At 46.8% G+C, this 20,882-nt stretch overlaps 1 protein-coding gene across 1 annotated transcript; it reads right to left on the bottom strand.

The window, feature by feature from the left end:
• Positions 1-3,520: 3,520 nt before the first annotated feature.
• On the bottom strand, positions 3,521-18,220 carry LOC129715174 (uncharacterized). Its single transcript, XM_055665042.1, has 7 exons — positions 18,185-18,220; positions 17,664-17,668; positions 15,631-15,819; positions 12,568-12,673; positions 10,040-10,153; positions 7,745-7,917; positions 3,521-3,668 (listed from the first exon to the last, which is right to left on the bottom strand). Exons 1-7 carry the CDS (start codon positions 18,218-18,220, stop codon positions 3,521-3,523), a joined length of 771 nt encoding a protein of 256 aa, XP_055521017.1.
• Positions 18,221-20,882: the final 2,662 nt, after the last annotated feature.

Genomic DNA, 20,882 nt, shown 5'->3' with positions numbered 1-20,882 from the left:
GTTGTTGAGACTATAACAACATTAAAAACCCATGTGGACAGGTACATGGTTAGGATAAGGCCAAACAGGTGGGACTAGTGTAGATGGGGCATGTTTGTCAGCGTAGACAAGTTGGGCTGAAGGACCTGTTTCCATGTTGTCTCACTCAATGACTCTAATAGAGGCCAATGCAATCAGCAAGTCAAATATATCTTGAAGTTTCACCACCGTCTGATTACGTCTTTGGAATGCGAAGTTAAACCGGAGCACCCGGAGAAAACCCACGTGTTCACGGGGAAAAGGTACAAACGTACAAACCCCATACAGACAGCTTCCGTAGTCGGGATCGTACTTGGATCTGTGGTGCTGTAAGCGCTGTAAGGCAGCAACTATACCACTGTGCCGCCCGCATCAAGCAACCTCTGAATAATCTGAATTAGTGCAGTGTTTCACCTCAAATAAGTGACAATTTGAAATTATCTTGTCTTGTTTTAGATATTATTAAAAAAAGTCACAATAGTCTTCCTCCAAAAAAAGACATAAAGAGTAACAGCAGGTTAGGCAGCATAGCATCTGTGGAGAACATAATTAGGTTCCTTTGTTCCATAGATGCTGCCTCACCTGCTGAGTTTCTCCAGCAATTTTTATCTACCTTAAATAGGTGATGGTTCAGGTTGGGGTTCTTCTTCAAACTCACATAGATAGGTGATGTTTCAGGTCGGGACCCTTCTTTAAAGCAAAGGACAGCTGAAGTCTGAAGTAGGGTCCCAATCCAAAAAACATCACCTATCCATGTTCTCCACTGATGCTGCCTGACCTATTTAGTTACTCCAGCACAGTCTTTTTTGTGCCCTCTCTGTGATGGCATTACAATGATTACGGAGGATGCCATCTCAAAGGCACACCACTCCGCCCTCTCCCACCGCAACAACAGAGACACTTACGCAAGAATGCTGTTCATCGATTACGGCTCAGCATTCAACACCATTATACCCTCTAAACTGATCACCAAACTCGGTGACCTGGGCATCGACCCCTCGCTCTGCAACTGGATACTGGACTTTCTAACCAACAGATCCCAGTCTGTTAGGTTAGACAAGCACACCTCTTCAACCCTCACCCTGAACTCATCAGCAACAACGATGAGTCGGCCTATAGGGAGGAGGTCCAGCTCCTAGCGGCATGGTGCGCTGACAACAACCTGGCCCTTAACTCCAAGAAGACCAAGGAGCTCATTGTAGACTTCAGGAAGTCTAGGGGCGGCACGCACACCCCAATCCCCATCAACGGGACGGAGGTGAAACGTGTTTCCAGCTTCAGGTTCCTGGGGGTCAACATCTCCGATGACCTCTCTTGGACCCACAATACCTCAACTCTGGTCAAGAAGGCTCACCAGCGTCTCTTCTTCCTGAGGAGAAGAAGGTCCATCTGTCTCCTCAGATTCTGGTGAACTTCTACCGCTGCACCATCGAGAGCATCCTTACTAACTGTATCACAGTATGGTATGGCAACTGCTCTGTCTCCGACCGGAAAACACTGCAGAGGGTGGTGAAAATTGCCCAACGCATCACCGGTTCCCCACTCCCCTCCATTGAGTCTGTCCAAAGCAAGCTATATCTGCGAAGGGCGCTCAGCGTCGCCAAGGACTGCTCTCACCCCAACCATGGACTGTTTACCCTCCTACCATCCGGGAGGCGCTACAGGTCTCTCCGTTGCCGGACCAGCAGGTCCAGGAACAGCTTCTTCCCTGCGGCTCTCACACTACTCAACAATGTACCTCGGTGGCTGTCAATCACCCCACCCCCCTCCCCCGGACACTCCTCCCACAGGAAAAACACTATGACTGTATGCATGTAAATAGATTTATTTATTGAAATTATATTCTATGTCGCTCTTCCAGGGAGATGCTAACTGCATTTCGTTGTCTCTGTACTGTACACTGACAATGACAATTCAAATTGAATCTGAATCTGATCTGCTGCTTGGAATCTCGATCTTCTAATCACTGTTGACTGGCAACATATTAATCCCATTAAAACTCTCACCTCATACATCGAACCTGCAAAGCAAATGTTCAATTATCTGACTCCCATTGATCACAACTCTTCAAAACTTGTTAGTCAGCCAGGGCTGTCTCTAACCTGTCAAGATTAAATGTCTTAACTATCCTCGTTAACCATTTTGTATTTCTTTCACTGCTAATAGATGACATTAAATCTTTAAATGGCTTAAAATGTGATTTTCTTTCCCAGTATTTTGTTTGTGGAGGAGTTTTGAGATTTCTCTCCACCACATGGGTGGCACGGGGTCGCAGTGGTAGTTGCTGCCTTACAGCCCCAGAAACCCGGGTTCTATCCTGACTACTGGTGCTTGTCTGTACGGAGTTTGTACGTTCTCACCGTGACCTACTTGGGTTTTCTCCGGGATCTCCGGTTTCCTCCCAGTCTCCAAAGACATGCAGGTTTGTAGGTTGATTGTCTTGGTGTAAATGTAAAAGTCCCAAGTGTGTGTGTGTGTGTGTGTGTGTGTGTGTGTGTGTGTGTGTGTGTGTGTGTGTGTGTGTGTGTGTGTGTGTGTGTGTGTGTGTGTGTGTGTGTGTGTGTGTGTGTGTGTGTGTGTGTGTGTAGGATAGTTAATGTACGGGGATTGCTGGTTAGTGTGGACTTGGTGGGCCGAAGGGCCTGTTCCGTGCTGTATCTCTAAACATATCTCCATAGGCATATCCAGGTGAAATCAGCCCGTCCCTGCAGTAATGTGATGTGCACGTTGAAATCCTGGAAGATCTGGCTAATTTACCGATCATAGATCATACACAAGAAAAGACACAAAGTGCTGGAGAAACTCAGCGGGTGAGGCAGCATCTATAGAGCGAAGGAAATAGGCAACGTTTTGGGTTGAGATCCTTCTTCAGACTGATGTGGGGGTGTGGGGTGGTAGTTTACACGCCAGCGGTATGAACATTAACTTCTGCAATTTTAGTAGTCCCTGCTTTCCCCTTCTTTCCCCTCCGCTTCCCAGCCCTCCTACAGCCCACTGTCTCCACCTCTTCCTTTCTTCTTCCCGCCCCCCTCACCCCCACATCAGTCTGAAGAAGGGTCTCGATTTCCTTCGTTCCACAGATGCTGCTTCACTCGCTGAGTTTCTCCAGCATTTTTGTCTACCTTCGATTTTCCAGCATTTGCTGTTCCTTCTTAAACACAAAGTTCTGGAGTAACTCAGCGGGGCAGGCAGCATTTCTGGAGAACATGGATTTAGAAGGATGCCTATTCATGTTCTCCACAGTTGCTGCATGACCTGCTGAGTTACTCCAGCTCTTTGTGTGCTTTTTTTTGTAAACCAGCATCTGCAGTTCCTTTGTTTCTAAATTCTGACTGCTCCACTGCAAAATCTCTCCAAGGTATGCCTGCTATGAACACGTTCTCCCCCTCTCTCCGACAGTCTGAAGGAGGGTCCTGACCCGAAACCTAATACCATCACCTAATCTGTGTTCTCCAAGGATGCTGCCTGATCTGCTGAGTTCCTCCATCACTTTGTCTTGCCTTTAGTCGTACATTGTACTCACCTGGATTAATTCTACAATGGAATTTTTTAGAGTTGCCACTTGGTTTTCTGCAGCGATGGATGCCGTTTCAGCTTCTTTCAGTGCCACCACCAGCTTGTTCTCTTCAGTAAGACTTTCATTTTCCTTCCTAAATTGTGAGAAAGGAGGCACCAGATCAGTTTCCAACTACACACCAGTCAATAATTTAAGATGCAAGGCAGCAAATGTAAAATGGATGACGAGAGATACTGAGACCCAGTTCTGTTCTGGCCTTTCCTCGCCTCCATGTTATTTTCCTCCTCCCTCACCACCTCTACTCTCAGTATGAAGAAGGGTTCCCACCCAAAACGTCACCTGCTCCTTTTCTCCAGTGATTCTGCCCGACCCGCTGAGTTACTCCAGCATTTTGTGACTACCTCTGGTATCAACCTGCATCTGCAGTTCCTTGCTACAGACGTATTGACTCCAGTAGTTGGGATGTCATGTTGGAACTATATATATTTTTGTGGGCAGTGGGAAATCTGTTAGTAAAACGACAAAAACATTTAAATCGAAAATACAGGCTACCACCGACACAGGCAGGAAGATTATAATGGTACTGAAATAGAAGCAAAGTGCTGGAAATAATGCCTCAAGGCAGTGTGTGGGAGGAGAAACAGAGTTAATGTTTCAGCTAAAGATTCTTCAATAGGACTGGGAAAGAGTGAAAGGAGTTGTAGAGACCATCAGAAAGGAATGGATCGGGCTGTGGATGCAGCCCAGGCCATCACACAAACCAACCTTCCTTCCATTGACTCCATTTATACCTCACGCTGGCTTTGCTGGCCTTGCACTAAACGTTATTCCCTTATCATGTATCTATACACAGTAAATGGATCGATTGTAATCATGTATTGTCTCTCTGCTGACTGGTTAGCATGCAACAAAAAGCTTTTCACTGTACCTCGGTATACGTGACAATAAACTAACTTGAACTGATGGGGGAAAGGGAATATCAGGAAAGACTTTGGTCAGACCACATTAGGAGTGTTGTGCACTGTTCTGGTCACCTTGCCAGAGGAATGATGTATAAACCTTGCAAAAATATTTACAAAGATGCTACTAGGTCTGGAGAGTTTGAGCTACAAGAAGAGGCTGGGTCTTTTTTGACTGTAGTACAGGAGGCTGAGGGGAGACCCTAGAGTTTTAGAAGATCACGAGGGACATAGATAAAGTGATTGTAAATCATTGCTTAAATGTTAGTCAGTTAGTTTGGAGGGATTTTATGTGGTTGGGGGGGGGGTGAAGGGGGAAACTTTTTCTTAGTCCCCTACCAGGTCGGAGAGGCGGGGAGCGGGCGATGCCTTACCGGGTTGCAGTAAGCTCCGGAGTGCTGTGGCCGGTTGGAGCTCCGACCCCAGCAACTCTACCCCTGGCTGCGCGGCGCACCAAATCCAGCGCTGCTGGACGCCCGCAGCCCCAGCTCCGCGATGTTGGGAGTCGGCGGCGTCGCAGCGCTGGGATACCAGCGGGGAGTGGGCAATGCCTTACCGGGTCACCGTGCAGTAAGCTCCGGAACGCTATGGCCGCCGACACACATCGCGGAGCTGGGGCTGCGGGCGTCCGGCCGCGGGCCGCGCTGGATTTGGAGTGCCGCGCAGCCAGGGGTAGAGTTGCCGGGGTCGGAGCTCCAACCGGCACCGCCCGCGGCCAGACGCCCGCAGCCCCAGCTCCGCGATGTTGGGAGTCGGCGGCCACAGCGCTCCGGAGCTTACTGCACGGCGACCCGGTAAGGCATTGCCCGCTCCCCGCCTCTCCGACCAGGTAAACATAGAAACATAGAAATTAGGTGCAGGAGTAGGCCATTCGGCCCTTCGAGCCTGCACCGCCATTCAATATGATCATGGCTGATCATCCAACTCAGTATCCCGTACCTGCCTTCTCTCCATACCCCCTGATCCCCTTAGCCACAAGGGCCACATCTAACTCCCTCTTAAATATAGCCAATGAACTGGCCTCCACTACCCTCTGTGGCAGAGAGTTCCAGAGATTCACCACTCTCTGCGTGAAAAAAGTTCTTCTCATCTCGGGTTTAAAGGATTTCCCCTTTATCCTTAAGCTGTGACCCCTTGTCCTGGACTTCCCTAACATCGGGAACAATCTTCCTGCATCTAGCCTGTCCAACCCCTTAAGAATTTTGTAAGTTTCTATAAGATCCCCTCTCAATCTTCTAAATTCTAGAGAGTATAAACCAAGTCTATCCAGTCTTTCTTCATAAGACAGTCCTGACATCCCAGGAATCAGTCTGGTGAACCGTCTCTGCACTCCCTCTATGGCAATAATGTCCTTCCTCAGATTTGGAGACCAAAACTGTACGCAATACTCCAGGTGTGGTCTCACCAAGACCTTGTACAACTGCAGTAGAACCTCTCTGCTCCTATACTCAAATCCTTTTGCAATGAAAGCTAACATACCATTCGCTTTCTTTACTGCCTGCTGCACCTGCATGCCTACCTTCAATGACTGGTGTACCATGACACCCAGGTCTCGCTGCATCTCCCCCTTTCCCAATCGGCCACCATTTAGATAATAGTCTGCTTTCCTGTTTTTGCCACCAAAATGGATTACCTCACATTTATCCACATTATACTGCATCTGCCAAACATTTGCCCACTCACCCAGCCTATCCAAGTCACCCTGCAGTCTCCTAGCATCCTCCTCACAGCTAACACTGCCCCCCAGCTTAGTGTCATCCGCAAACTTGGAGATATTGCCTTCAATTCCCTCATCCAGATCATTAATATATATTGTAAATAGCTGGGGTCCCAGTACTGAGCCTTGCGGTACCCCACTAGTCACTGCCTGCCATTGTGAAAAGGACCTGTTTACTCCTACTCTTTGCTTCCTGTTTGCCAGCCAGTTCTCTATCCACATCAATACTGAACCCCCAATGCCTTGTGCTTTAAGTTTGTATACTAATTTCTTATGTGGGACCTTGTCGAAAGCCTTCTGGAAGTCCAGATACACCACATCCACTGGTTCTCCCCTATCCACGCTACTAGTTACATCCTCGAAAAATTCTATAAGATTCGTCAGACATGATTTACCTTTCGTAAATCCATGCTGACTTTGTCCAATGATTTCACCACTTTCCAAATGTGCTGCTATCCCATCTTTAATAACTGACTCTAGCAGTTTCCCCACTACCGATGTTAGACTAACTGGTCTGTAATTCCCCATTGTCTCTCTCCCTCCCTTCTTAAAAAGTGGGGTTACGTTTGCTACCCGCCAATCTTCAGGAACTACTCCAGAATCTAAAGAGTTTTGAAAGATTATTACTAATGCATCCACTATTTCTGGAGCTACTTCCTTAAGTACTCTGGGATGCAGCCTATCTGGCCCTGGGGATTTATCGGCCTTTAATCCATTCAATTTACCCAACACCACTTCCCGGCTAACCTGGATTTCACTCAATTCCTCCAACTCCTTTGACCCGCGGTCCCCTGCTGTTTCCAGCAAATTATTTATGTCTTCCTTAGTGAAGACGGAACCAAAGTAGTTATTCAATTGGTCCGCCATATCCTTGTTCCCCATGATCAACTCCCCTGTTTCTGACTACAAGGGACCTACATTTGTTTTTAACTAATCTCTTTCTTTTCACATATCTATAAAAACTTTTGCAGTCAGTTTTTATGTTCCCTGCCAGTTTTCTTTCATAATCTATTTTTCCTTTCCTAATTAAGCCCTTTGTCCTCCTCTGCTGGTCTTTGAATTTCTCCCAGTCCTCCGGTATGCTGCTTTTTCTGGCTAATTTGTACGCATCATCCTTCGCTTTGATACTATAGGGGACTAAGGTAGGGGACTAAGAATTAAAGTTTCCCCCTTCACCTCCCCCCCTTCACATAAAAGCCCTCCAAACTAACTGACTAACATTTAAGCAATGATTTACAGATGTTTAAGTGTCTCCCCTGTCTCCGGGGAGGAGGCAGCTGCTACAGTAGTAAAGACCTGGGTTGACCATGGGTCGTTTCGGGGCAAGTTTGGCGCCAAACGCGAGCTTTGGTGTGCAGACGACATTCTGGAGAAAATGTCCGGTTTTCGGAGCTTTTCGGTTTCCGGAACTCCGGATAAAAAGGTTGTGCACCTGTATTGGAATACTGATTTAAATATCAGACGGCCTAATTTCACATGAATGTCTCTAAGCATTCATACTTGCACTATCTCACAGATAACAAATAAACTTACCGATTCAGATTCTGTTCTTTCTGTAGCTTTCCAAAGCTCTCCCAGATATCTCCATGTCTATAGATTGTTCTGGAAAGTTCCCACGACTGTTTAGCTTCAAGATCTTCGTCCAGGCATTTTGATTTAGCCGAGTCAATCAAATCTTCCGCAAACTGTTCACCTGATGTGTTCAGCTTTTGGGGGACAATTTAAACAATTTGCTTTAGAGGTAACAGAGTAATTTATGCAATTTTTATTATTGTCGCGTGAAAAGCTTTTGTGGCGTGCTAACCAGCCAGCGGAAAGACAATGCGTGATTACTAGAGCCAGGATTTTGCTATAAATGCCATGTGCCTTTTCACGCCTTTTTGATGATTTTACCGAGATAATGCCTTTTTCACGATCTAGTACCTAAATCGATCTTTTTTTGCCGTTTTGCTAAAAGGTCATGCTATTTTCTTGGTTGTGATTACAATGATGTTTCCTATGTTAACACGTTAATATTAATGTTATTATAAACGTGCTGGCACAGGATAAATTACAATAAAATTTCCACCACTGGGACGAAACCGGGGCGCCACCGTCGGTGGTTCAGTCTTCTCCAAAATCTATTTATTGCTTCCAATTTTGCAAACTTCCCACTTCCCACTTTTGCAAACCTACCATTCCCTTGAGAAATGTGTCAAAACATTAGTGAATAACTTGCAGGTTTTCAACAAAGTAACTGACGATATTCGTAAAGTTCCTGGCGATGTAGGCAAAGACATACAAGGAAAATGTGAGAGAGTGATTTTAGCGAACAAAGATCTTGAAGAAATACAAAATATAGCTAAAGTTCTCAGAGGTAGTTGCAATGTACAAGATATCGACATGAATATAGAGTCTGTAGCTTGTTTCAGGTATGCACCAGTGACCTCAGTGAGGTAGAAAGAAGTTTTTACAACTGTAGCATATTCTGTCTGACAGACGGTATAGTTTAACACCATTTGAACAAAATGCTGGTAGTTATGTGCAACCAGGCAACTTTGGTTATTTACTGTAGTGTACCTTTATATTATCATTTTAACCATATTTTGGTGGTGGAAATACATGCCCTTTTATGCCTTTTTTTAATCAATAAATGCCTTTTTCGTGCCTTTTTCATGATTTTATTATGCCTTTTTGCCTGCCTATTTCAGTTTTTTAGTGCCTAAACATCATAGCTCTAATGATTACAATCAAGCCATTTGCAGGGCACAAATACATGATAAGGGAATAACGTTCAGTGCAAGATAAAGCCAGCAATGTCCGATCAAAGATAGTCGAAGGGTCCCCGATGAGGTAGACAGTAGTTCAGGACTGCTCTCTGGTTGTGGTAGGATAGTTCAGTTGCCTGATAACAACTGGGATGAAACTGTCCCTGAATCTGGAGGTGTGCGCTTTCACACCTCTACACCTTTTGCCCAGTACAGCACAGGGACAGGCCCTTTGGCCCACAATGTCTATGCCTGCGCATTTGTTTATCTTGATGCCAAGAGTCTCTGATTTCATCTGCCTGCACTTCATCCATTCCTCCCATCATTCCCAGCATATTCCCCATCTAAAAGCCTCTTAAATGCCACTATCATGTCTGCCTCCACCACCACCCCTAGCTTACGTTCTGGGCACACACCACCCTGTGTTTAAACAATAACTTGCCCCACACATGTACTTTATACTTTGCCTCTCTCACCTTAAACCTAGTCTTCATTAGATATATATATAAAATCACCTCAAATCAATCTTTTGTCTATGCCACTCTCACCTTAAATCTATGCTCTCTAGTCCAACAGGTCTATATAATCATCCTTTTGTCTGTCATGCAGTAAACATTCAGGTGCCTCTGCGCTTTGGTCCTTCAGGTTCAACCTGCATATTATACCATGCTTCAGCAATCGACTATTCTCCAGTCAAACGTTAAATGGAAAAAAGATCTAAGTAACTTGCAGCACAAGAGGCACGGTGGTGCAGCGTTGGAATTGCTGCCTTACAATGCCAGAGATCTGGGTTCGATCCTGACTACGGAAGCTGCCTGTACGAAGTTTGTACGTTCTCCCCGTGATCTGCATGGGTTTTCTCCGGGAACTCCGGTTTCCTCCCACACTCAAAAGACGTACAGATTTGTAGGTTAATTGGCTTGGTATAAATGTAAAATTGTCCCTTGTGTGTTTAGGATAGTGATAATGTTCAGGGCTGAAGGGCCTGTTTCCTTGTTGTATCTCTAAACTAAACTAAACTAAACAAAACTATTCAAGAACCTCACCAAATCCCATTTTTAATGATGTTATCTAAACTTACTTTGTTTTTCAGTTGTTTCAGGTCTTTCATGACTCTGTCAACCTGGTGCCCAGACTGATTCATTTGCTCATTTTCTATCTTGTCGAAGATGGTTTCAAGAGGTCGATCTGGTCTCTGCATCATACGAGACAAACATTACAAACATGTCGAACATAAATATAATTGTGAAATTTCAAACAAGATTTATTCACAGTACAGATTTTAGGTTTAGGTTTCTTATTGTCATGTGTACCTAGGTGCAGTGAAAAGGTTTGTTTTGCATGCTATCCAAACAGCTCAGATATACCATCAAGTCAAACACAAAAACAATAGATGGAGTAAGGTGAAGGAAAAGATACAGAGTGCAAATCATAAGAACATAAGTGATAGGAGTAGAATTAGGACATTCGGCCCATCGATTCTACTCTGCCAATCATTCATGGCTGATCTATCTATCCCTCCTAAACCCAATCTCCTGCCTTTTCCCCATAACCCCTGACACCTGTACAAATAAAAAAACTCTGACACCCGTATTAATCAAGAATCTATCTATCTCTGCCTTTTAAATGTATTCACGATGCTACCAGAATATTTCAGTGAAAGAATAATACATTTTGCCTTACATATTTATGGTTATTCCTGTGGATCCTAACTATAACATTATTACCTGGAACAGAAACAAAAGAGATAAAAAAGCAACAATTTGATCAAAAGAGAGGGAATAAAATGGCAAAAGATTTACAGCAGAATGACAAGACATTTGGGCCAGTGCTTATATTCCACATGAGTGAAAACAAAGAATTCTTCGCCACAGAAGGTAGTTGAGTTCAAGTCAATGGATATTTTTGAGGCAGAGATAGATATATTTTTGATTAGTACAGGTGTGGGAGGTTATGGGGGGGGGGGGGGGGGGGGGAGGCAGGAGAATGGGGTTAGGGGAGAGAGATAGATCAGCCATGATTGTATGGCGGAGTAAACTTGATGTGCCAAATGGCCTAATTCTGCTATTACTTATGACCCTACAATTTATGACCTTATGAGGCCATCGACAGCTAAACCTTTCTTGACCAGCATAACTTATACCTATAGTGACCATTTAAGTACGACAAGACTTGTAGTTCCTTCTTACGATAAATCAAAGTTTAACATGAAACATATATTGGACAGTACCATGGAATATATAATAATTTAGCACGGAAATAGATCCCTCGACCTACCACGTCCATGCTTACTATCAACACTAACCCAGCGTACAAGAGTCAAGAGTCAAGAGTCAATTTAATTGTCATTTGGACCCCTGGAGGTCCAAACGAAATGCCGTTTCTGCAGCCATACATTACACACAAATAGACCCCAGACACAACATAATTACATTTAACATAAACATCCATCACATAGCTGTGATGGAAGGCCAAAAAAACTTATCTCTCCACTGCACTCTCCCCCCCCCCGATGTCAGAGTCAAAGTCATAGCCCCCGGCTGGCGATGGCGATTGTCCCGCGGCCATTAAAGCCACGCCGGGTGGTGCGAGGTCGCACACCGGGTCTTGGTGTTGGAGCCCCCGGTGTGCGCTCGCAGAGTCCGCGGCCATTCCAGCCGCGCGGGGCAGTGATGTAGGCCCCGCTCCAGGAGCTCTTCAACCCCGCAACTCGGGCGGGAGAAGTCGCCGTTGCAGAAGCCCCGAAAAGCGGTCTCCCTCCAGACCCGTCGTTGGAGCCTCCGACTCTCCGGTAGCAGCAGCAGCAGCAGCAGCGCTCCACCACCGCTCCACCCGCTCTGGACTCGGCCAGCTCCGCGACGGCAACGGTAAGTCGACACCTGAGTCCCCGGCTTCTTCCTGTTGGAGGCCGCTCCTCGTTGCGGCCTCAACGACACCTGAGACCCGACGAGAAAAGGTCGGGTCTCCAGTGCAGGGAGAGATTCAAAAAGTTTCCCCCCCCCCCTCCCACCCCCACCCCCGCCCCCCCACACACACACACCCCAACATAAAATAAAAAAACTACATAAAAACACAGACAAAAAATAATAAAAACGCGGACAGGCTGCAGAGGCCGCTGCTGGCCAGAGCCGCGCCGCCTACCGGAGTACCACTACTTGCCTCAAGACTTTCATGCTTTACAGATTCAAGTATCAGTCCAATTACTTATTTCGACTCAAGAAGGGCCCCGACTCAAAACATCACCTATCCATGTTCTCCAGAGATGCTGCCTGACCCGCTGAGTTCTTCCAGCACTTTGTGTGTTTTCTTTTTGTAAACCAGCATCTGCAGTTCCTTGTTTCTACACTAGCCTGTTCAACCTTGGTCTCCCACTACCGCCAACACATTAATTAATTTACCGTTTACAGGACTTTTTAGTTGACGAATGATAACCTTGTTTGAACAGCTGTCTGCAAACCTTACTTACTGTTCAACTGACTTACTCATATACATTACGTTTCAAATAATCACAAAATGCCAGGAATTCAAAAGTTACATCATCCTCTTTGGTTCTTTGGCCAAGAATTATTTCCAACAGTTATTTAAGAAATTGACAAAACGTTCACTTACTTCCACAATAGAGGGCAGCAATTTAGGTTTTTGAATATAAACACAAACGGGAGTAGCTTCACTCAGATAAATTTTGAACGCCGGTAAAGATGATCTTGATTTCATTCTACAGAAAATTCAAAAGAGAACATAAATTTCATTTTTTTTAAATCTTGGTTTTTAGTTTTGTTTAATTTAACTTTTAGAGATACAGCATGGAAACAGGACTACGGCCCACCGAGTCCGCATCGCACCACACATTAACGCTGGGGGGGGGGGGGGGAACTATTGCCTTACAAGACCTGGGTGCGGTCCTGACATGGGGTTCTTGGTTCTTGGTCCTCCAAAATATTCCAAATGGAATTTAAAGTGGAGGTGGTGGAGGGTGGAATTAAGCCAAAAAGGATTCTTGGAGAAGAAGAGCTACCTTAAATTTAGTTGCGTCTGGTTCAACAACTATGGTAGGGTGAAGACTATTCCATGCTTTAATTGTGCGGGGGCAAGAATGAATTGCTGTACACATCTGTCTTGGTAGCTGGTATCTCAAATTGGATCGAATGCCTTCGTCTGTCTGTACGGAGTTTGTACTTTCTCCGCGTGACCTGTGTGGGTTTTCTCCACGATCTTCGGTTTCCTCCCACACTCCAAGCACGTATAGGTTTGTAAGTTAATTGGCTTGGTATAAATGTAAATTTTCCCTGGTGGGTGTAGGGCAGTGTTAGTGTGTAGGATAGTGTTTGTGTGTGGTGGGGGGGTTGCTGGTCGGCATAGACTGTGAGCTGAAGGGTCTGTTTCTATGCTGCATCTCTAAACTAACATAAACTCAGTGGATCAGGCAAATTAGTGGATGTTTTAAACAGGAAAAACAAGTGCTGGAGTAACAGCAAGTCAGGCAGCATCTGTGGGGAACATGGCTTGGTCCATGTTCTCTAGGAATGCTGCCTGCCCCATTGAGTGACTCCAGCACTTTATTTTTTGTTTTAAAATAAATGCATTGAAGTTGAAGAATTTGGTTGAAACCATGGATTAGGGCCTGATGTTTAAGAAGGAACTGCAGATGCTGGAAAATCAAAAGTAGACAAAAATGCTGGAGAAACTTAGCAGGTGAGGCAGCATCTATGGAGCGAAGGAAATCGGTAATCCTTCTTCAGACAGATGAAGGGGGGGGGGGGGGGGGGGGGGGGGGGGGGGGGGAGAACAAAGGAAGAGGTGGAGCCAGTGAGCTGAGAAGGTGAGGAGAAGGTAAGGACCAAAGATCCTAGAGGATCCTCTATAATCTTTGGTAAGGACTACCTGAAATTAGAGGTCAATGTTCATAGTGCTGGGGTGCAAACTGCCCAAGCAAAATATGAGGTGTTGCTCCTCCAATTTACGGTGGTCCTCACTCTGGCCATGGAGGAGGCCAAGTACAGAAAGGTCGGATTTGGAATGGGAGGAGGAGTTGAAGTGCTGAACCACCGGGAGATCGGGTTGGTTATTGCGAACCGAGCGGAGGTGTTTGGCAAAGCGATCTGATGTTCTTCCAGCAGTTTATTTTTTCCTCCAGGTAAGGTGAAGCTTTCTGTTTGCCACTGTCAACTTTCCAAATCTATCAGCATTTCTGTCCCAGAAATTAAACTTTTGACCCTTCCACCCATGAAGGTAATGTCACTGTCACCATTTTAGTTCCCTCTCCAAATTTTTTGAAGTGATGTGGTTCACAGGTCTGTGCTCATCTTTCAGGGAATCTAGCAAGCAATCACTACACTGATTGCACCCCTACCCATTTACACTGACGACATTCCCTCTACTCCTTCCATCTCGAGGAAGGCTTTGACCTACCCATTTCCTTCCACAGACGCTGCCTGACCTTTTTGCGCTTTCCTTTGTTTTGTCACACCATTTCAAATCCTTTTTATCCCTTGTTACTTGAGTTTACTTTGGGATACGGCATGCAAAGAGGCCCTTTGGCCCATCATGTTCATGCTGATCATGTCACCCGTTCATACTGAATCTTCGGTATCCCACTTTCTTGTCCACTCCCTGCACTCAAAGGTAATTTCTTTCCCGAGGCCGATTAACTTCCAAAACCTCACGTCTTGGAGACGTGGGAGGAAACCCACGCGGTCGCAGGGAGAACGTGCAAACTCCACACAGACAACAAACTCCGCACATCAAACCCAGCTCTCTGGCGCTGTGAGGTAGCAGCTCTGGACCTTTTACCGTTCGCATCTGATGAAAGGTCATCAGGATAAATATTGAACTTTCTCCTTCCACACACTGAGCTGCTGAGCCCAACACACACTGATTTAATTCTTGGTTTTATGTTGGTCTCTCGGCCCACTCTAAGGATGTCGCCATAACCTCAACATGCACACGGATACAGGCCACAGCAACGAGCAAAGCTGGAGGAATTTAGTGGGATAGGCACCACCAGTGGAGGGAAATAGACGGTCGATGTTTAGGATTTTGTTTAGTTTTACATTAGGGGGAGTTTCTTTAGCAAAAATATAATGCAGATAATACACTTGTAATTGGAAATGAAGGAAATGGATTAAGTGACCAGATACACTGCTATGCAGGTCAGCTCATTGTTGTATCAGGTCTCTGAGACTTCAACCTGTTCATCCACTTCCTCCCACCTCCTCCCCTCAGAGGATTGTTTCCCCATTCAACAACCTCTTCTCCTTATTCCCTCCTCCCACATCCTCTCTCTTTCACTCCCTCTTGCATCACATCTCCCTCCCTCCACCACCCTCCTTCAATCCCCCTTCCCTCCTCCCCTTCAACCCTCCCTCCCCTCTACATTACCCCACCCTTGTCATCCCTTCATCCTCCCCTACTTCCCCGTCGCTCCATTCCTCCTCTCCAGTAGCTCCCCAATCCCCTTTCCCTTCATCCTCCTCCCTCTTGCACCAGTCTCCCATTTACTTTACGCCCACCCCCCCCCCCCCTTTAACCTCTCCACCCCCCCCCCCTCCCTCCTCATTCCTTTTCTCCCATCCCCATCTCCAACCTGCACCTCCTGAATTCCACATACCTAGCTGCAACCTCCCTCTGCACCCTCTCTCCCCTACACCCTCCCTCTCTCCCCCGGCACCCTACCTTCCCCCCCGTGCCTCTGCCCTTGCCTGGCGGGCTCGGAGCCGCGTCCCGGGAGACGGGTGTTTGCCAGCGGCCGCCTGTTGCCTGGCGCCCCGGCTGATGGAGAGAGCCCGCGACACGGGGCGGAGCTGAGCCCGGGCGGGGCGGTGTAGAGGGGCCGGGGCTTGTCTGTCTGCCTCAAGGCAGCGACTGACCCAAGGAGGGGAGGGATGGAATGAGAGAGGTGGGTAGGGGGTGGGAATGGGTGGGGTAGGGAGAGGGGTAGGGATGGGAGGGAGCGAGGAATGGGAGAGAGGGGTGGAATGGAGATGGGAGGGTGCAGGGGAAGAGGGGTGGGAATGCGAGAGAGGGGAGAAGAGGGAGGGAGGGGAATGGAAGGGTGGAGTGGGAATCGGGATGGAGGGAATGGAAGAGGGGGGTAGAATGGGAGGGATGGATGGGTGGGAAGGGAATGGGAGGGAGGGGTGTGTGGGAATTTGTGGGAGGGGAGGGAGAGTGGGTGGGATTGGGCAGGGAGGGGGAGGGAGTGGTTGGGGAAGGGATGGAAGGTGAGGTACAGGTGAAGGATCTGGAGGGTATGAGTGACCAGTGAAGGTGGAGGTAAATAGGTAAAGATCAGCAGTTGGAAAGTGGGTCGGTGGAGATGGAGGGAGGAAACTGAACTTTGGAAGGAATGGGGCGCGGGAGGGGAGATGTGGCGAAGGCAGTGGGAGCCAACCGGATTCGCCAGGAATGTTGGGGTAGATGGAAGCGGGGTGGTGAGGAAGGATTTGAAGAGGTATTGCTGGTGTAGGGGAGCAGTATGCATCACAGCTTGGTTTGGGAACAGCTCCATCCAGGGCCTTAAGAAATTGCAGTAAATTGTGGACGCAGCCCGGGCCATCACACAAACCAACCTCCCTTCCATTGACTCCATTTATACCCGACGCCGCCTCGGCAAGGCCAGCAGCATAATCAAGGACGAGTCGCACCCTGACCACTCCTTCTTCTCCCTCTCCCATCAGGCAAAGGGTACAGTAGTGTGAAAACGCACACCTCCAATTCAGGGACAGTTTCTTCCCAGCTGTTATCAGGCAACTGAATCATCCTACCACAACCTAAAGTGCCTGTCGCACTTACGTGTCCTTGGCACGTAAATTACGCGACCTCGTGGTCGCGTTGAGGCGCACGGGCATCGTATGGCCACGCGGGGCCGGTCCCACTTAGAAGCGCGGAGGGGTATGTAGTTGTGCGCTACATTGCACGGGGCTCCGAAATTTTTGTAGTGAACAAAATCTTTGCGCGCCAATGGCTTGTCACGGAACTGACGGCCAAAGTGGGACAGGTCCAAGACCCTGGAGCGACGCAACATCTCACCTCCAACAGCAGCAGAAGCAGGCTAACGATCGCTGAACTCGGCCTGGGGCTCACGGCCGTTGCGGTCCTGATCCGCCCCCACTTCTACTCCCAGAGCGGGGCCAAGAAAATTTAAGATAGACACAAAATGTTGGAGTAATTCAGCAGGACCGGCAGCATCTCTGGAGAGAAGCAATGGGTGACGTTTCGGGTCAAGACCCTTCTTTTCAGACTGAAGAAGTCTCGACACGAAATGTCACCCATTGCTTCTCTCCAGCGAAGCTGCCGGTCCCGCTGAGTTACTCCAGCTTTGTGTCCATCTTCAAATGACGTCACGCGCTCCAGACGGCTGTGCGTACGCATGTAATCGCGCCCGACCTTCACAGGACCGTCGCAGCTCAACGGGGAGGGATGGATGTGGGGAGGAGGTAGTTTTATGGGGGGGAGTGGGGTGATGAGGGGAGGAGCTGGAGGGTAGGTGAGGAGGGGTAGAGAGAGAGGGGTTCGGAAGGAGAGGGACGGGTGTGGCAAGATGTCGACAAGGAGAGTAGGAAGGGGTTGAAGGAAGGGGGCGGTGTAAGGGAGTCACCACAAGGGAGGGCATGTATGGAGGAGAGCAGTTTTAATGATTCATATCAGTGCCTCTCTGCTGCGTCATGTAGTGTAACCAAAGGCCTTATGAACCTTGCCCAAATTACCTCTCCTAATGAGGAAAAGGACACAAATTCTTAGGCAATGCCAAAAATTTACTCTTTGGATTTTGATACTCGATACAAAAGTAGAATCAAGCAACTTTTTCTCTCTTAACTGCATCGGGTACGTAACGAAGAGGACACACTTCGGAAATCAATGAAGCATCAGTTTAAGAATTTGTGCCCTTTTCCTCGTTAGGAGGGGTAATTTGGGCAAGGTTCATAAGGTCTTTGGTCACGCTACATGACGCAGCAGAAAGACACTGATATGAATCATTAAAACTGCGATTAGACTGTTCTATAATGCACCAAAGATACTTCCTTCATTATTTGAGGCGTGTACACACAGCAGAGATTTGAAATTTGTTATAAACAAACATGATCAAGGGGAGAGTCGTTCTGCCAGAAACAATCAAACATTTGTTCCACGTTATGTATTCTTTGTTTACTTAACTATAATATTGCTGTGAAACATAGAGCTGGACAGCATGGAAACAGGCCCCTTGGCCAAACTTGTCCATACTGACCACGTTGACATTCTGGGCTTGTCCCATTTGACCCATACTCCTCTCAACCCCTCATATTCATGTATCTGTCCAAATGTCTTTTGAAAGTTGTAATTGTACCCACTTCTATTGCTTCTTTTGGAATCTTGATCCAAAAAAAGGTTACACCTGAGATCCTACTTACTGTAAATCTCTACTCTCTCACCTTGAGCCTGTGCCCCCTTGTTTTAGATATTTATATAATCTTGCATCCATGCATTATCATCATCAACGGGCACAGTGCCTTACGATGCTGTTGTACGACAGTGATCGCAACTTCTACTGAAGTGTGGATGGCCGTTGGCTCGCTAGGAGCTCATCCGCCCTTTGACAGGTCTTTGTTTTTGGTCCTGCTGGTGGTCCACAGCCCCTTCCTCACCTGGCAAACCAGGTGGGGAAGACGGTTTAGTCACCGACTATCTGATCATGGCGCATGTAGCACGGGATTACATGGTACCCGTGGTGGGGGAAACTCCTGTTTAGTCACGGTATTAATATAATCTTTCATCCTAGGTGACACGGGGCGCAGGACCTAGAGTGCTGCCTTACAGTGCCAGAGACCCAGGTTCAATTCTGACTCCAGGTGCTGTCTGTACGGAATTTGTACATTCCATGACTAAATGGGTTTTCCCTGGGTGCTCTGGTGTCCTCACACACTCCAAGGACGTACAGGTTTGTAGGTTAATTGTCTTTGGTAAAGATGGTAAATTGAGCCTGGTGGTGCTAGTGATCTCTGGTTAGTGCGTGGTCGGAGGACCAAAGGGCCTGTGTCCGCGTTGTATCTCTAAACTAAACAAAACTCATTGCATCAACAAATATTAGTTAGTTTAGAGATACAATGCGGAAACAGGCCCTTCGACCCCACTGAGTCTGCGCCGACCAGTGATCCCCGCGCACTAACACTTTCCTACACGCAAGGGACAATTTACAACTTTACCAAAGCCCATTAACCTACAAGCCTGTACGTCTTTGGAGTGTGGGAAGAAAACTGGAGCACCTGAGAAAACGTACAGGTTTGCAGGTGACGGGGAGAACGTGCAAACTCCGTACAGACAGCACCCGTAGTCAGGATCGACCCGGGTGCTAGTGGCACTGGTAAGGCACAACTACCACTGTGCAACCTGCATCAGTCAGAGTGGAATTGTTAATGTTGCTGCATTGTAATCAATGGGAGATCATCCACTGGACGTACACGTTCAAATGAAAATCCTCCTGGAAAGCCAGGGGTCAGAAAGCCCAGAAAAGTGCACTATACTGCTTTCCTTTGGGCTAAGCCTATTTCTGACCGCAGAATATGACAGTTATCACAGGTGGGGATGTGGGTTCAATAAAATGGATTAGAGTTATAAGGTCATAGATCGAAGCAGAATTAGGTCATTCGGCCCATCACGTCTACTCTGCCATTCAACAATGGCTGATCTATCTTTCTCTCCTAACCTCATTCTTCTGCTTTCTCCCCATAACCCCTTACACCCGTACTAATCAATAATCTATCTATCTCTGACTTGGTTGTTAAAAAAATTGTGATGATGGTTGCAGTAGGCCAAAGGGCCTGTTTCCATGCTGTAGCTAAAAAGACACTTGGACAGGTACATGGATAGGAAAGGTTTAGAGGGGACATGGGCCAAACGCAAGCAACTGTGACTAGCTTAAATGGGGCATCTTGGTTGACATGGACGAGTTGGACCTTTGGGCTGTTTTCATGCTATATGGACCCTATGATTATGTTTAGTTTATAGATACAACATAGAAACAGGCAACGAGTCCATGCCGACCAGTAATCACCCGTTCACACTCGTCTATGTTATCCCACTTTCTCATCCACTCTCTACACACACTCTGCAGGAGCAATATATAGAGGCCAATTAACCAAACATGCCTGTGTTAGATGGATATGAGTCACACGTGGCTAATGGGACTGGTTTATCTTGGTCAGCATGGATATGTTGGGCCGAAGGGTCTGTGTCTATGCTATATGAGCCTGTGACTCTATGAATCCCTGTGCCTGTATGGCTATGAATTTATAGCTATGAAGGGCTATGGCTTTTTAACTCGTTGCTGTACTGACTAGAAAAATGAATTGATATGGAAGAATCGATGCTAAATATGTTTGATCAATCTTTTTACTGACCGGTTATTTCTACGTTAAATCTTCTGCTTGTTCACAATACAAAAGATCTACTGGTGATGTTGGCACAGGAGTAGAGCTGCTGCCACACAGCACTAGGGACCCAGGTTCGATCCAGACCTCAGGTGCTGTCTGTGTGGAGTTTGCTCGTTTTCCCTGGTTTCCTCTGGGTGCTCATGTTTCCTCCCACATCCCAAAGACGAGCAGGTATGTCAGTTAATTGGCCTCTGTAAACTGTCCCTAGTGTTTAGTGGAATAACTGGTGTGACCAGGCAATGGTCGGCATGGACTCGGTGGGCAGAACGGCCTCTTTGCATGCTGTGTCTCTAAACAAAATTAAATGCCCTGCTCTCAACATCTCACACTGGATTTCATCACTGACTCACGATTGCACCTGTAAAAATAAGTGACACATCAACATTTCAAATGTTTTTACTGCTAAAGGTGATTTCCTTATTGTATGTTCAGTAATAAAATTTATAGCTGGCTTGAAATATGTTGATATGGTTCAGTATAAATTAGATTCATTTCAGAAACCTGATCATTTGGTCG

This window comes from Leucoraja erinacea, unplaced genomic scaffold, assembly GCF_028641065.1.
Source record: "Leucoraja erinacea ecotype New England unplaced genomic scaffold, Leri_hhj_1 Leri_104S, whole genome shotgun sequence".
NCBI lineage: Eukaryota > Metazoa > Chordata > Chondrichthyes > Rajiformes > Rajidae > Leucoraja > Leucoraja erinaceus.
This window is presented reverse-complemented; position numbering and strand designations above follow the sequence as displayed.

Coding starts and splice junctions, on each gene's coding strand:
- LOC129715174 (XM_055665042.1), bottom strand. CDS start 18,220: ATGGGTCAAATGGGACAAGCCCAGAATGTCAACGTG. Junction 12,674..15,630: donor GCAGAGGCACGGGGGGGAAG/GTAGGGTGCCGG, acceptor AATTTTCTGTAG/AATGAAATCAAGATCATCTT. Junction 10,154..12,567: donor TGCTGCCCTCTATTGTGGAA/GTAAGTGAACGT, acceptor CGTATGATGCAG/AGACCAGATCGACCTCTTGA.